Genomic DNA, 17923 nt, shown 5'->3' with positions numbered 1-17923 from the left:
GCCCAGTCATTATTAGAATGTTGCTCCCTCATCTCCATAGTGATCTGTGGGGGGTGACTCAGAGTAGGATGTACTAAGATGCCCCTAGACATTGATCTTAAGTCAGTTTTGTGTTCCCCCTTAATGGTTATTAAGGTGATGGTAAACTGGTCCTAGATCTTTACCAACGGTCCATTTCTACCTGGACAAGCTCAGTGGCAAAATCATTTATAGGTATCTAGCTCTGTGATGGGCTAGTTACCCAGCATCTGGTGTCTCTTTACCAAAGTTGTCAGGCAGATGCCTGATACACCCAATTTATCGTCTGTGTGCTAATGTTTGCATAGCAACGATAGTCTTCCCAGATCCCTGGAAAGGGTCACAGAGAAAAGTTTGGCAGCTAACCTTCACCTGACTGATGTGTGTGTGTGTCACATGAACACACACACACACTGCCAGGCTAGTGGCCTGGCGATAGAAAAAGAGGGGAGGAGGGTGATTAGTTTTTGTTGTTAGGGCTCAATCCCCTGTGCTTTCAGGGGCATAAAGGAAGTGCTGCTCTCAGCAGGGTCAGTGGGCTAGGTCTGCAGGGGAGGCCAGTGGCGAAGGGGGAATTATAGCCAGAGATTAACTAGGCAATCCTCTGCCAATCACATGATATGAACTAGTGTGGCCATGAAAAAACAACAGGGGGGAGAGAGAGAGAGACCACCTAAAAGGAAGCGATTCCTACACCTACCACCTACAGAGAGATGAACCTGGAGAAGAGTCCCCTAAGCAAGCTGGTCCTGGGGCTCTGTTCACAAACACAAACACAAACACACCCCACAGAGCCCCAGGACAGCAACACAATTAGACCCAACCAAATCACGAGAAAACAAAAAGATAATTACTTGACACATTAGAAAGAATTAACAAAAAAATAACGCAAACTAGAATGCTATTTGGCCCTAACAGAGAGTACACAGTGGCAGAATATCTGACCACTGTAACTGACCCAAACTTAAGGAAAGCTTTGACTATGTACAGACTCAGTGAGCATAGCCTTGCTATTGAGAAAGGCCGCTGTAGGCAGACCTGGCTCTCAAGAGAAGATAGGCTATGTGCACACTGCCCACAAAATGAGGTGGAAACTGAGCTGCACTTCCTAACCTCCTGTCCAATGTATGACCATATTAGAAACATATTTCCCTCAAATTACACAGATCCACAAAGAATTCAAAAACAAACCAAATTTTGATAAACTCCCATATCTACTGGGTGAAATACCACAGTATGCCATCACAGCAGCAAGATTTGTGACCTGTCGCCACAAGAAAAGGTCAACCATTGAAGAGTAAACACCATTGTAAATACAACCCATACTTATGCTTATTTATTTTCCCTTTTGTACTTTAACCATTTGCACATTGTTGCAACACTGTATATATACAGTACATACTATGACATTTGTAATGTCTTTATTTTTTTGAACTTTTGTGAGTGTAATGTTTACTGTTCATTTTTATTGTTTATTTCTTTTTTGTATATTATCTACTTCACTTGCATTGGCAATGTTAACATGTGTTTCCCATGCCAATAAAGCCCCTTGAATTCAATTGAGAGGCGGGGGAGAGGGAGATGTGGAGGGAGGGGAGGTATGTAGCGGGAGAGAGCACACTACAGAGTGGGGTTTGGGGGAGAGAGAGAGACAGGAAGAGTAGGAGAGCTGTATGTAGAGCAAAAGAGGGAGATGGGAAGGAAGAGAGGGAGAGCTAAGGATGGAATATGCTGTCTGTACTCTTCCAAGGACTAAGATCTTCCTCTCCTAGTCCAAGACTTCGCCCACTATCTTTTCTTCAATCCACTAAATTCACTCCAGACGTCCCCAATTCTCCAAGATAGTTATTCATTTCACCCCTCCACTTCCCTCAGGCCCCTCCCCAAATTGTATTTTTATCTCTGTGAATACTGAACCAGTAAGGGCTAAGTACTGAAAGTGACTGAGATATCTTGAATTTCACTATCACACCCAACTGTTCCCCATTGGTGTTGGTTACAGCCTGTCAGATAGGCTAGCTATAGTTACATGTTATAAAGGAAACTAAATTACATTTTGATGGACGTTCCTCATCACAGTGTGAAAACCGTGTGCCTGTGTGTCTTGCCAACCTCTCACTCCCTTCTCCTCTCTCCCCCACCCCTTCCTTTCCTCTCACTTCGACTCCCCCTCCCTTCATACCCCCATGTCCTCAAAAAGGATAACTTTTTCTCTCTTTATGCATTGTGAGAAGCCAAAGTACATATTTTATTTCACCAAACAAAACCCCCAGGCGACAAGTTAGATATGGTACAAAAAGTTTATTCAGTAACAGTTTTGTAAACATTTGAGGTAAATTAACATTTACATCAACATGTTCTTACAAAAGTTCAGACGTAAGGCACTTCTCTTCATAGACAGTGATTTCACAATGGGGTATCTGGTCTGAGCATGTCTAAATCTCCTTCCCTGCCTCACTGGCCAATGAAATCTCACTCCACGCCAGAGATTCCAAAAGTCCAACAAAATGTCAGTTTTCTGATGGGGGGGGGGGGGGGGGGGGGGTGCCTGACACAACAATGGAGTATAACTTTAACCTAGCCAAACACCTCTTGATTTTTTTCAAAATAAATTTTTTTTGTAAATACTTTCTAAAATATTGAGACATCCTCTTTTTGAGATGTCCTTTGTTATTTGATCTTAGAACACCATTCTGTCTTAACTGTCCAGATCATTATCTACATGCTAAAGTGTCAACTTTAAACAACCGGAATGACAAGGTTAGAAACAGAAATGACGAGTTAACAGAAACGTAACCTGTTTTCAACAACTCTTAACAGAGTTCTATTGGTGGCCATTTTAGATTTTCTCTCTTTGGTGGACAGCGTTTTTTTTGGATTACAATGTCACAGCTCGATCCCATCACCTGGTGGCTTTTTTTTAACATACTGTATGTGCATGGTATGTAAACGATTTGTGAGGCACTTGGATTCTGTGTGTGTGGCAACGCAACAAGCAGCAGACCTGATTCTCTAAGCATTTTAACACATCATACAGCAGAACACAGCAACAGCCCATTCACAGTCTCGGTCTAAACCCTCTATCCCAAGATGTACCCCAATGTAGAGTTTGTGTGTGTGTGTGTGTAGAGAGAGAGAGAGAATAAAAGAAAGAGAGAAAAGAAAGGAAGGAAGGAAGGACGAGTGTGAGGGTAAAGGAGGGGGAGATAGAGAGAGAAATGGGAACAAACAGCCTATCTACATTGTTGAAATGTACTGTAAGAATCACAACTTTCTGTTCTTACTTTAAATAGCAAAATTGAAGTGCCCCCTGCTTCTTGTTGCTTTATGGTAATAACCCCAGGTGGTGGTGGAATGATAACATATGATTTCATCATAACAAGGTCAAAGGTCAAGTGCTTGAGGGAGTCAGTAGTAGTGAGTTGTAGTTTCACAGTAACAGAATATACCGTTGTTCAAAACATAAAGGTACAAAATAGAGGTACAAAATGCAAAAGAGATTTGTCCAAAACATTGTTCGATAGCTATGATTTTTTCCTGAATGTTAGATGACAATAAAATTAATTAATTTGGAGAGAGAAAAAACAGGAAGCTTAAAAGAAATACAACTGCATGTTAAGAGCCATTTTCTGATTTAAAAAACTGGCAGGAGTTTAAGAAAATGATACGCAAATGCACATTCCTATTGATTTTGCTATTATGACTCAGTAACAAAGAATGAAATGTCATTGCCTTAAATAATACTCCTTATCTATCTATCTTCTAGCAATTCTATTGCCTACTCTCTCTAAGCACTATACTGAAACTTCCCATACTGACTACCAGTGGGGGCCTACAGTCTTAAATCTGCTGAATTTCTTTACGATGAGGACACACACTTCTTTAACACACTGCAAACACAAGCATCAGTATGGGTTCTTTATAAGTCATAATTCTATATGTATAACATACCCTATATGTACTATGTAATATATTTACATATATATATTATTTACCCTGATGTAACTGCCAAAATGTTGTTGTAGACATTGAAACAAGACTCTATAATATATCTATTGCGCGCGCGCACACACACACACACACACACACACACACACACACACACACACACACACACACACACACACACACACACACACACACACACACACACACACACACACACACACACACACACACACACACACACACAGAAACGTACAGAAACACACACACACACACAAAGCCTGTGAAGCCTAAAGACCAAGCCTCAGGTTGGGATCGCGGTGGTAACATAGGTTGAAGCTTCACACTAGTATGGCTACACACGACAGTAACCGGTAGGACGTTACCTTATGCACTGGTATTAACCTGGTATTTACTGGTACATTACATATTATCAGAGGGTACTTCATTGTTAACTACCTGGTACCAAAATGTGCCTAGTCGTGTGTGATTAACATGTCATTTGTAAGTAAATAGCAAGTCATTTTGAATAAAGTGCCACCCAGGTACCTCATCCCTGTCTTTCTCCACTCCACCATACTGTCAGAGCGTCCCTCTCTTCATTCAGCTTAATAGGAAGGGTGAGCATGGAACAGACAGACGGCTAGCTACGAGGCAGACAGACAGACACCAGGAAGAGACAATAGGACACATCGGCTTCATCTTAAAGGGTCCATCACAAGGAAAGAAAAAAGAAAAGGGGGGAGAGAAAGAAATGAACGAAAGCACAAACCCTCTTCTGATGTCTACCATCAAAGACTAAAGAAAACAGCAGAATTATATTCATCCGAAATGTTGCTAATGTCCCAAACTAGTTAGTCCAATATCTCTAATCCTTTCATGGCATCTGAGCTGCAAACAGTGAATGTGTGTGTTCCCTCTCCACACACGTGTTGGCACCTCATAACGTTGAGGCACTAAGCTATGCCTCACCTCACCGAATGCATCTCCAGATAACGCAACTTTTGTAGAGAGTAATGTCAGGAGCATCTCAACTCCAGAGCCCCCCCCTCCCACATCGCCTCTGTATTTCACACAACATTTGACACCTGAGCCTCAAAGATATAAAATGTATAGAACCCAGAGGCGTTGGGGTGCGGTGGTGGATAGGGGTCTGCATGTGTTTGTATGTGATTGTGTGAAGGTGTGTGAGAGTGTGTGTGTGTGTATGTGTTACACAGCAAGGTCGTCGGGCCGGGCTCGGACACTGCTGGTCTTGCTGGCCCTGCTCAGCCTGCGGGCGTCCGCCGCTATGAAAATGGGCGGCTCGTGCATCTCCACCCGGGTCACTGTGACATCATCAACGTGCGTCAGTGGCAGCGCCGCCTCTGCTTCCTCTTCTTCCTGCTGCTGGTGCTCCTCACCCCTTCTCGATTCCCCCAGCGGGAGGGTGGAGGAGCGGGAGTCGGGGATAAGAGGGGCAGTGTCCGGTGGAGGGGGTGACTGCTCCTGGTCAGAGGAGGTGTGGGAGGAGGAGGAGGGTGGCGGAGAAGGGGAGGAGGGAAGAGGAGGGTAGGAGGAGGACTTGGCAGCGTCCAGGGTCTGCAGTTCCATGGCCATGTTGGCCCAGTTCTGCTCCATGGACTGCTGCTGGCCACTGCCCTCACTGTTGTAGAAGGATGTGGGAGGAGCCTCCAGCAGGAAGTCTTCATGGAAAGGGTCCATCTTGAGTTCCGCCGCCGCTGCCTGCTGCTCGGATAAAGCGGCCATGGCGTTTGCCTGCTCGTTGGGCAGGTACACCACGTTCACACCACCATACGTGGGCAAGCAGTTGAGGGCCGGGTGGGCGATCCCCTCCTGGATCATGTTGGACTCCACCGCCTCGTCTCTGGCCAGGGGGAGCGCCATTCGGTCGGGCGCAAACTCGTTGCTGACCCCCTGCTTCACCTTCTTCCATCCCAGGTGGTATATCTCCAGCAGGTTGAGTAGCAGGGAGACGCAGGCTACCACCAGCATGAAGATGATGAAGATGGTCTTCTCTGTGGGGCGTGAGATGAAGCAGTCAACCGTGTTGGGGCAGGGCCAGCGACCACACTTATACAGGGGGCTGAGCTGGAAGCCATACAGGAAGTACTGACCCAGGATGAAGCCCACTTCGAACAGCGTCTTGAAGATGATGTTGAACACGTATGTGCGCAGGAGAGCCCCCCGGATGCGGATTTTACCGTGCTCGTCTCTGATTGGGGGCTTCTCCTTTTTCCCTCCTCCTCCTCCGTTCCTGTACAGAGGGTCTCTCTCCTCCTGGTGCCGGCTGGCCTTCCGCTGCTCCTCCTCCTTCTCCCGGTGTTTCTCCTCCATGCGGACAATGTGCAGCACGTGTCCCAGGTAGATCAAGGTGGGCGTGGACACGAAGATAATCTGCAGCACCCAGAAGCGGATGTGCGAGATGGGGAAGGCTTCGTCGTAGCACACGTTCTCGCAACCGGGCTGCTGCGTGTTGCAGGTGAAGTCCGACTGCTCGTCTCCCCACACTTCCTCCGCAGCCGCCCCCAGGACCAGGATACGAAAGATGAAGAGGACTGTCAGCCACACCTGGACACAAGGGACATAACGCCACATAAGACGGCATAAGGGGCTATATACCACAGGAATAAAACGGTCAACCAATCAAATAACTGTATAAATATATCAATCGATCAATCAGTCACCTTGCCAATCACGGTGGAGTGTTCTTGAGCGTTCTCCAGCAGCCGCCCCAGAAAGCTCCAGTCACCCATGCTTCACACGATTTCTAGCCTGGGGAGAGAGAGCACAGCCTGGGATGAGTAGCAACTGGGTGAGGCCTGGGTGGGGAGAGGCTGGGGGGAATGGCTGGGGGAGAGAGGTGGGGAGAGGCTGGGGGAGAGAGGTGGGGAGAGGCTGGGGGAGAGAGGAGGGGAGAGGCTGGAGGAGAGAGGTTGGGTGAAGCAGGAGAGAGGTGCAGATAGAGAGGTAGGGGAAAGCTGGAAAGCTGGAGATAGGTGGGAGCAACAGAGAGGGAATAGGGCTGTGTAGGCACTGACTGGGGATGAGAGGGAAGAGAGAGGTGGGGAGAGAACACACACAGAATGAGAGAGCATAGGCTAGGGAGAGGGGGAGCACAAGCACGGGTGAGTAACAATTGAGAGGGTAAGAAAATAAGAAAGGGAGGTAGGAAAATGAGAGAGGGGGACATGAGAGAAGAGGGGAATAAAAACTTTGAATGAAAATGTACAGGTTCAGAAACCAAAACAAACATTGACCTCTGGTTTGAAGCCATAATATTACAAAAGATTACTGTCATATTATGCACACACATTGTATCCATCCTATGCACTTTCTGCTCCCGACATCACTCTGTGAAGTCACACAATCTCTCAGTCAAAGCCAATGTGTTTGGCACTGAAGGAGGCAGCAGGGTTGCATTTAGGAGGCGGCATGATTCCATGTTCTACGTAAATGATACATATCTGTTCTAATATATTTATATCTGGAGATTCTGTAATGTGGCATCCCACTCAGCACAGCCCAGAACAGCTGTGGAGACCACCGAACAACCACCCTCACACACAGGATGGACGCCATCGAGTCAGTCATACGGGACTAACAAGCTGCCTTGATCACTTTCACTCTCGGCCGGCCACATACTTCTCTAATACATTCTCTAATCACAGTACTGGAGACTGAGGTTAAACGTGCCAATAAAAAATCCTGACCCACCATTGTGCTTCTTACAGGCCTACTAGAATCATTAGCAGCAATTCAAAGGAAAGTTTTTCCCGGTGCTGACATTTTACAGTTGTATCAATTTGAAGTCTGCTACAATTGAGAATCTAGTTCCCACGGCAACTTTTGAACACATTGCAAAGCAGACGAAAAAAGGACCAGATATCCAATGACACAAAAAAGCACCCAAAGTAGTGACAGACGGTGGACTTACTAAAATGTTGTTGTATTGTCAGTGATAAATCCATCAACTAGTGGTTCAAAATAAATACAATACCTGGAAGCAAAAAACAAATCATATCAGTTATGAATTACAATTATAATGTCATTTAAATATGCTCACATTACCCAAATACCCTAATTAACCATTCTTTTGTATGCCTATTGTCCATGCAACTTACGATATAGACACTTCGGAGATGAGTGGAAAACTCTAATCTTTTTAAACTGGCTACAAGCCTACTGGCCACCAATAAAAATGTATCATGTCTTCAAAGTCAAAAACCTACATCATCTTCCCCCAAAATGTCTATTTCTCTGAAATAGGTGACTGGTGTTTCTAATTGGACAGACTACATGGAACCATGAACCCTATGAATGCCACAGCATTGATAGACATATGTGTTTTGTTTTGAAAGGCAGATTTAATTGAGGAATGTATACAATCCATCCATAGGCCTGTCTGTGTGTTGCTGGACAAGCGGGTTACAATGGCTGGCCATCTGTGGCAGTCTGAATGAGTACATAACAGCCTGGGAGGAATGCTCGGATCATCAGAACACAGAACTGCTGATGAGGGGAAATATTTGCCCCGGATCGACTGATATGCATTTACAGAGGGCTTTATATCACCAATGCATAGATACAACAACCACAAAACAACAGATCCCAGCTGCATTAGATCCCACCTGTTACAAACTCCTGTTTGGACATGAAGTGGTTTTACAAACTTTGAAAACAAGGACCTATTTTCCCCATGTTAAAACACAGGCAGGCTGTTACTGTCAAATCTATGATTACTATGATTACCATAGTATCCCAATCTATCGATTTTATGGTGCATTGTTGCTGAATGTAGCCCATATCAGCTCAACTCAAATCACTGGCCTTCTACAGTTCAATGTTAATTTCAATAGATGACTCCATGGTCGTTATTCCTGGCCTAGCCTACTCAATAACGCGCTGGTATCAAAGTGGTGCAATACCCCTCTATAATAACAGTATGTGTCGAGCTGCACAGTATATGTGTTGATCCTTTTGAGGTTTTGATGAAATACCGTCTGTCACCTGTGACAATAGAGAAGCTGCCAGACGCACATTGTGCTCCTTGGCACTGGCTATTGACGGGGATCAGCGGCATTGTGTTCCAGCGGCCGCACCATTTAACTCTTTGACCACACTGACCCAAGTTATTTAAATATATTAACCTTAGGCAGTAGATATCCTAACAGAATACCTATTGATACACTAATTGATTGCAGGATAAGTCAAGTCAACATCACTCGCATTGGAATTGGTGAGCGTAAAAGTGTCTACTTGGCGTTCCCAAATAAGCGTAAGGACAGGGTGGATGGACAGACCTCCTAAGCCTTGGCCACTTGAAGCAATATCCGGTGGTCACTGAAGCTATCCATATTTTGAAAGGCTTGGAAAATCCTACAGACCTTCCCAGGTAGAAAGATCCCTCCCCTTCCCTCTCACTCCCCAGCTCTGACAGCTTACCAATCTCCTTTGAAAGCGGCCGGCCAAAAACTTTTTCCGGAAGCGTCGCGATCTGTGTTCTCTTCTTTTCTCCCGCGGGGTTCGAGGCCAGGCGTGCGCGAGAGAAAGAGAGCGAACAAGAGAGAGAGAGAGAGAGACAGCGCGAGGGTGAGCAAAGCGATGCTAGTCTAAGGGCGCGTGTGGAACCTGGAGATGGGGTCCCGCAAAGCGCAGCGCCTGCGTCCCGTGCCCAGCCATCGCTACTGTCACATTGTGTGACCATCCATGAGTGCACGCGTGGGGGAGGGTGGAGGGTGTGGGCGGCGTCGCCCACCCATCAACCCCTGTCACCTCCCATCCCGCCCTGCCACCCTGCTCTTCCGAAATTCCACACCAGGACTCCAAAATGTTGCATGGCGTCTCCGCGCGCAGGGGGAAAATGACTATGTTGGAGAGTAGGCATACATGCATATAGATGAGTTATAATAAAGGACTGGATGTTCCTCTCCTATATTATCTGTACTATCTGAACATCTTTTTTGTGCACTTTGTATATTTTTTCTAGTACTCTATTTTACATTTATGCTATCTAAAAATAATATATATAATACATCACATCTCATGATTAAGTGCTGGGATGTGCTTCCTCAGGCCCACTAACACAACCACATGATTTACAAACATCTGCCCACTCACCATCACCCAAATTGTGAAATGCAGCTTTGCTAAAATGTGTCTCAATGATCCGACAGTATATCAAATATCTAATATGTTTTTATTTCACAAGTTTTTAAAACACACACATCCTCTGTAGGTCATTGCATAAGCCTTTACTCATAGTACTCTACTGTGGTTCTGCGAATGCCATTGTCAGTGTATTTACAATGTTATCTCTTCATTACCAACATCACAATTCCATAGGAGCAATACAAACTGTCTGTCTGTCTGTCTGTCTGTCTGTCTGTCTGTCTGTCGGCCTGTCTTCGTCTGTGAGGGGTCAGTGGCCATGTGTGAATATTGGCCACTAGATGGCGTAGTGACTCCAGTGACTGAGCAGGGAAGGAGATCTTCTGTGCATGTCTGGAGTGGACTACACAGTGTTTACACATATTTATGTTTCAGTGTGTTTGTGTGTGTACTGTAGGCTACTTATGTTTTGCACGTCTGTGTGTGCATATGTACGCTATGTCTATAGCTCCCTCTGTCCTCACACCGCCTTGCTGCAGGTGGACCCAGACGAAGAGGACGACAACAACTTCTCATTCTTCTTGTTCTGCTGCAGTCTTGTCTTTGGAAGAGGTTGAGGAACAGTTTGCACCCTTCCCTTTCTGTTTCCCCCCTCTGCGCCGTGATGACGGGCACCGAGCGATAGCCTTGGCGACCAGGTAGGCCAGTTCGGCCATGTTGAGTGCCATACAGACACAGGAGGAGGCGGCCATGAAAACGGTGAAGACAGTTTTTTCCGTGGGGCGGGAGACAAAGCAGTCCACCACGTTGGGACAGGGCCACTGGTCACACTGGACCAGCCTGGGCATCTGGAAGCCGTCGTACAAGACGTACAGAGCATACCTGGAGAACGAAGGGGAAGATAAAACCTTAGTACTACAGATGTAGCATCTTTATTTCAGCCAGTTTGCAACAGCGGGTAAATAATCCTACAGCAACAGGAAATGTGAATTATTATGTGGATTATAATTAATGGACATTTTTGTAAGGGTTGATATATTTTTCTTAAAGGGAAAATCATGTCTGACATTTCAAAGTGGAAATTACAAACTTCAGAAGCCTTTTTAACCCCAAATACACTACAAGATTTACATTTCCTGCATTGCGGGAACATTCTCCTGCAACAGGGTGATCAAATTAAGATCTTACACTTGTACATGGTGATGTCATGAATCTTGAGGAAGTGTATCGACATATTATTCTTAAGCGTTTGTATGTAATGGAGGTGGTTCATTGAGCTACACTCATGTAACTTGTCTGCCTGAAATAAAGACTTGTTAGGCTTTGCTCAGTGAGCTAACACAGTACGTACATGAAGCCTCCCTCGAACAGCAGGCGGAAGACCAGACTACAGGCGTACGTCCACCACAACGGCCCGGTGATTGGCAGCCTCCGCCTCCTCAGACTCTCTAGCTCAGCCTCCTGGGCTGCCTGGGCCTTGTCGCTGCGGCAACGCCCCCCGACTGAACCCTGCTGCAGGACCTGGCGTTTGTCGCCGTGATTACGGTAGGCCACGTACATGGCGACGAGGAGAGCGGGCGTGGAGACGAAGACAAGCTGCAGACACCAGAGCCTGATGTGGGACACGGGGAAGAAGTGGTCGTAGCAGACGTTCTCGCAGCCCGGCTGCAGGGTGTTGCAGACAAAGTCACTCTGTTCGTCCCCCCAGACGCTTTCGGCCGCCAGGACCAGCACAGTGACACGGAAGATGAAGAGGACAGACAGCCACACCTTCCCCAGGCTGGTGGAGTGGCGGTTCACACCAGCCAGCTGGGCATACAGGGTCCCCCAGGTCATCTCTCCTGCTCCTCTGGCCCAGAACACACACCTCTACCCTGAGGAGAGACCAGAGGAGAGAGGGGGTGAGAGCTGGATCGAAGTAGGGAGAGTTGGAGGGAAGAGAGAGGAAGGAGGAGATAAGAAAGTATTAGGTACAGGGTCCCCAAGCTCATCGTTCCTCTGCTGCCCAGGAACAATCCACTCTACTCTAGGGAGAGAGGAGAGGAGAAGGGGGGTGAAAGTTGAGGTTAAAAAAATAAATAGAGAGGGAGGAGAATAAGAATGAGATGAGAGGAGGAAGTATAGAGATGAGAGGAGGAAGCATAGAGATGAGAGGAGGAGGAGAGAGAGACAGAGAAAGAGAACTGAATACATTTGCTTGGCTAGACCAGTGCCAATGTTATAATGAACTACTGATCCAGCCAACATTTCTAATGTGTAGTACTCTTAGAAAAAAGGGGTTCTTTGTCTTTCCCCATAGGGAAAGGTTCCAAATCAAACCCTTTAGGGTTCCATGTAGAACCGTGGAAAGGGTTCTTCATGGAACCAAAAAGGGTTCTACCTGGAACCAAAAGGGTTCTACCTAGTACCAAAACGGCTTCTACAAAGGTTTATCCTATGGGGACAGCCGAAGAAACCTTTTAGGTTCCCCCCAAGAGTGTACAGCTGAGCTATATAGCCGTACTAAGTTTTTATAACTGCACGTTACATTCACCTCTCGAAGACACACAATATTCACATCAATGGGGTTGTGTTGTTTTTTTATTCACTTCATAAGGTGTTTTTAAAGTGACTTTGAGATTCAATGTGTAATGAAAAGCCCTATATAAAATACATCTATTATTATTATGATAGGTCAATTCAAGACATTGTGCATGAAATTATTATTTTCAACCCCACAATACTTTCATCATGTGATAACAAAAATATATTTTACATAACACGTCTCCAAAGTTTTTGAAATGTTTAATCTAATGAAATAAATAGAGAAAAAGAAGTCAGCTGACAGAGAACAGAACAACACATCAGCCTGTCCTCACCTTTTCTCTCCTGAGTGTCAGGGAGGCTCCATGTATCCCTACTTCTTCTGCTTGGTTCACTCTGCCATAGTCAGATCCAACAGAGCTCCAGGGAGAGACCGTCTAGGGTGAGACACAGTCCACTGATTTACCGCTGACTAGAACTGATGTGCTCTGAGCGCTCTCAGAGACGCACCTGAACTTGTGGATTCACCTACGTGACGTCAGTTTCGGGGCGGAGCTGAAATCTGGAGTGACGACAAGTGCAGTTTGAGTGAGTCTTGAGCAGATGTTCCTATGTATAAGAAACACAGCCATAGATGTTGTGCTGATCTGCATCTTTCTCTGCTTCACTCAAATATATTTATTTATGTGTGTGTGTGTGTGTGTGTGTGTGTGTGTGTGTGTGTGTGTGTGTGTGCGTGTGTGTGTGTATATACAGTGCCTTGCGAAAGTATTCGGCCCCCTTGAACTTTGCGACCTTTTGCCACATTTCAGGCTTCAAACATAAAGATATAAAACTGTATTTTTTTGTGAAGAATCAAAAACAAGTGGGACACAATCAGGAAGTGACACAATCATGAACGACATTTATTGGATATTTCAAACTTTTTTAACAAATCAAAAACTGAAAAATAGGGCGTGCAAAATTATTCAGCCCCTTTACTTTCAGTGCAGCAAACTCTCTCCAGAAGTTCAGTGAGGATCTCTGAATGATCCAATGTTGACCTAAATGACTAATGATGATAAATACAATCCACCTGTGTGTAATCAAGTCTCCGTATAAATGCACCTGCACTGTGATAGTCTCAGAGGTCCGTTAAAAGCGCAGAGAGCATCATGAAGAACAAGGAACACACCAGGCAGGTCCGAGATACTGTTGTGAAGAAGTTTAAAGCCGGATTTGGATACAAAAATATTTCCCAAGCTTTAAACATCCCAAGGAGCACTGTGCAAGCGATAATATTGAAATGGAAGGAGTATCAGACCACTGCAAATCTACCAAGACCTGGCCGTCCCTCTAAACTTTCAGCTCATACAAGGAGAAGACTGATCAGAGATGCAGCCAAGAGGCCCATGATCACTCTGGATGAACTGCAGAGATCTACAGCTGAGGTGGGAGACTCTGTCCATAGGACAACAATCAGTCGTATATTGCACAAATCTGGCCTTTATGGAAGAGTGGCAAGAAGAAAGCCATTTCTTAAAGATATCCATAAAAAGTGTTGTTTAAAGTTTGCCACAAGCCACCTGGGAGACACACCAAACATGTGGAAGAAGGTGCTCTGGTCAGATGAAACCAAAATTGAACTTTTTGGCAACAATGCAAAACGTTATGTTTGGCGTAAAAGCAACACAGCTCATCACCCTGAACACACCATACCCACTGTCTAACATGGTGGTGGCAGCATCATGGTTTGGGCCTGCTTTTCTTCAGCAGGGACAGGGAAGATGGTTAAAATTGATGGGAAGATGGATGGAGCCAAATACAGGACCATTCTGGAAGAAAACCTGATGGAGTCTGCAAAAGACCTGAGACTGGGACGGAGATTTGTCTTCCAACAAGACAATGATCCAAAACATAAAGCAAAATCTACAATGGAATGGTTCAAAAATAAACATATCCAGGTGTTAGAATGGCCAAGTCAAAGTCCAGACCTGAATCCAATCGAGAATCTGTGGAAAGAACTGAAAACTGCTGTTCACAAATGCTCTCCATCCAACCTCACTGAGCTCAAGCTGTTTTGCAAGGAGGAATGGGAAAAAATGTCAGTCTCTCGATGTGCAAAACTGATAGAGACATACCCCAAGCGACTTACAGCTGTAATCGCAGCAAAAGGTGGCGCTACAAAGTATTAACTTAAGGGGGCTGAATAATTTTGCACGCCCAATTTTTCAGTTTTTGATTTGTTAAAAAAGTTTGAAATATCAAGTAAATGTCGTTCCACTTCATGATTGTGTCCCACTTGTTGTTGATTCTTCAAAAAAAAAAAATACAGTTTTATATCTTTATGTTTGAAGCCTGAAATGTGGCAAAAGGTCGCAAAGTTCAAGGGGGCCGAATACTTTCGCAAGGCACTGTATATACTGACCGAGGAGGAGTTCATTCAGTCAGTTTATCAAAAGAGGTTTTGTTTTGCTTTCTTGTGGTTCTAACCAAACAGCGAATCCCACATTGGGTGATTATACTTTTTTGGGTGTGTGGATACACAAACCAGGTCTTGATGTCTTTACACTCAAATATGGTCAAAATGTTGACCTCAGGGAATGTTTTACACACTATGAATTTTTAGCTAAATCAAGACTTAAACACTCTACAAAACACATTGAACCCTACCCCAACTCAACCCCATCCCACCCCCATCCAGGTGCTTGCAAGATCCAGTTTATTCATGCACCTTGGTTGAACTGCATTTTAGCAGTATACACGATTCCATCCCAAACACTCCCCTTCTGTCTGAATGGCTCAGTGGATGAGGTGAAACACTTTCCTTTCTATTCATCTCTCTGTTCCCTACTCTGTTCTTCCCTCCCTTCATCCCTCACTACCAAACTGCTCCCACCAGATTGGGTTTCCCTAATCACCCCCATCCTGCCCCACCAGGATAACAGCAGGGCACAGTGAGGACACACACACACATACACACACACGTTTGTCTCCTATTTCTTGGGGATTGGGGGCGGATGCCCAATGGTAGATTGGGTGTGGACAGAGCAGAGGAGCTGAAGTGTGGGCACTGGTCACAAACCCTGGTGAGGGCAGAGGAAGGAGGGGGTACAGGGCTCGAAAGGGCTGAGGTGGGGTGGGAAGTGAGTACAGGCACTGCTTTGTGTGGCTCCTTTTGGCGACAACAACAGTTCTGTTTACCAACGAGGTGAGTTGACACTGGGGTCTGGTGCTGCATGACAAGAGACACAACCAGAGTGATGATAACTGGTACTGTCCTCCTCAGCCAGATGTGATTTGCTCATCTGAGAAAGTTTGTATAGTATTTAGACTGTGTATTGTATTGAGACAGTGAGTGTGTATTGTATTGAGACAGTGAGTGTGTATTGTATTGAGACAGTGAGTGTGTATTGTATTGTATTGAGACAGTGAGTGTGTACCGTATTGAGACAGTGAGTGTGTATTGTATTGAGACAGTGAGTGTGTATTGTATTGTATTGAGACAGTGAGTGTGTATTGTATTGTATTGAGGCAGTGAGTGTGTATTGTATTGAGACAGTGAGTGTGTATTGTAGTGAGACTGTGAGTGTGTACCGTATTGAGACAGTGAGTGTGTATTGTATTGAGACAGTGAGTGTGTATTGTATTGAGACAGTGAGTGTGTACCGTATTGAGACAGTGAGTGTGTATTGTATTGAGACAGTGAGTGTGTATTGTATTGAGACTGTGAGTGTGTATTGCATTGAGACTGTGAGTGTGTATTGTATTGTATTGAGACAGTGAGTGTGTACCGTATTGAGACAGTGAGTGTGTATTGCATTGAGACTGTGAGTGTGTACCGTATTGAGACTGTGAGTGTGTATTGCATTGAGACTGTGAGTGTGTACCGTATTGAGACTGTGAGTGTGTATTGTATTGAGACAGTGAGTGTGTATTGCATTGAGACTGTGAGTGTGTACCGTATTGAGACAGTGAGTGTGTATTGCATTGAGACTGTGAGTGTGTATTGCATTGAGACAGTGAGTGTGTATTGTAGTGAGACTGTGAGTGTGTATTGTATTGAGACAGTGAGTGTGTATTGTATTGAGACAGTGAGTGTGTATTGCATTGAGACTGTGACTGTGTACCGTATTGAGACAGTGAGTGTGTATTGCATTGAGACTGTGAGTGTGTATTGCATTGAGACTGTGTGTGTATCGTATTGAGACAGTGAGTGTGTATTGCATTGAGACTGTGAGTGTGTACCGTATTGAGACTGTGAGTGTGTATTGTATTGAGACAGTGAGTGTGTATTGCATTGAGACTGTGAGTGTGTACCGTATTGAGACAGTGAGTGTGTATTGCATTGAGACTGTGAGTGTGTATTGCATTGAGACAGTGAGTGTGTATTGCATTGAGACTGTGAGTGTGTATTGCATTGAGACTGTGAGTGTGTACCGTATTGAGACTGTGAGTGTGTATTGCATTGAGACTGTGAGTGTGTACCGTATTGAGACTGTGAGTGTGTATTGTATTGAGACAGTGAGTGTGTATTGCATTGAGACTGTGAGTGTGTACCGTATTGAGACAGTGAGTGTGTATTGCATTGAGACTGTGAGTGTGTATTGCATTGAGACAGTGAGTGTGTATTGTAGTGAGACTGTGAGTGTGTATTGTATTGAGACAGTGAGTGTGTATTGTATTGAGACAGTGAGTGTGTATTGCATTGAGACTGTGACTGTGTACCGTATTGAGACAGTGAGTGTGTATTGCATTGAGACTGTGAGTGTGTATTGCATTGAGACTGTGTGTGTATCGTATTGAGACAGTGAGTGTGTATTACATTGAGACTGTGAGTGTGTATCGTATTGAGACAGTGAGTGTGTAGTGTAGTGAGACTGTGAGTGTGTGTGTGTCTCTGTACATGTGCATGAGAAGCAGCACATTCCATGCACATGTAACAAGGGCTGCATAACTGTCTGATTTTGGAACTTCGTCAGATCAGTTAGATCCAATCTGAGCTTTCACCCTGTGGAGAGCGCTATCTGAATTTCTATGGCATGTTTTTGTGTAACAGGAAGATTAATGTGCATATTCATTTTTTCACACTTCTCCACACTTGGCACGGGTCCCAGTCAGATCTCATTAAAGATTAACCTCCAGCCATTTGCAGGTACATAGACACACATGTTGGAGTGTAGGACTCGTCACCTCAGCACGATTCTCTGCTTCATTTATTCCATTTATATGATGGCTCCAAATCTGCTTTTCCCTATTGGAAGATTGGAAAGACATTTTCACAAAAAATCATAACACCCTCCACCAATTCCAGTGTCTAGCATTTGTATATTCACTTCCTGTTGAA

General features: G+C 45.0%; 1 protein-coding gene and 1 pseudogene across 3 annotated transcripts; both read right to left on the bottom strand.

Moving 5' to 3' along the window:
- Positions 1-2681: 2681 nt before the first annotated feature.
- Positions 2682-9615, bottom strand: LOC139412888 (gap junction alpha-3 protein-like). 3 transcript variants are annotated; one of them, XM_071159711.1, is made up of 4 exons: positions 9409-9615; positions 7901-7963; positions 6651-6738; positions 2682-6534 (listed from the first exon to the last, which is right to left on the bottom strand). In XM_071159711.1, exons 3-4 carry the CDS (start codon positions 6717-6719, stop codon positions 5176-5178), a joined length of 1428 nt encoding a protein of 475 aa, XP_071015812.1. In that variant the 5' UTR covers positions 6720-6738; positions 7901-7963; positions 9409-9615; the 3' UTR covers positions 2682-5175. The 3 variants fall into 3 exon arrangements, with proteins under 3 accessions (XP_071015812.1, XP_071015813.1, XP_071015814.1); XM_071159712.1 differs by lacking the exon at positions 9409-9615 and adding an exon at positions 8088-8191; XM_071159713.1 differs by lacking the exon at positions 7901-7963.
- A 979-nt stretch (positions 9616-10594) lies between these two features.
- LOC139414090 (gap junction beta-2 protein-like) lies at positions 10595-11910 on the bottom strand (annotated as a pseudogene).
- Between the last annotated feature and the right edge of the window lie 6013 nt (positions 11911-17923).

The sequence above is a fragment of the Oncorhynchus clarkii genome, chromosome 7, assembly GCF_045791955.1.
Source record: "Oncorhynchus clarkii lewisi isolate Uvic-CL-2024 chromosome 7, UVic_Ocla_1.0, whole genome shotgun sequence".
NCBI classification, from domain to species: Eukaryota; Metazoa; Chordata; class Actinopteri; order Salmoniformes; family Salmonidae; genus Oncorhynchus; species Oncorhynchus clarkii.
Note: the sequence above shows the minus strand (reverse complement) of the source record. Positions and strands in the feature narration are given on the sequence as shown.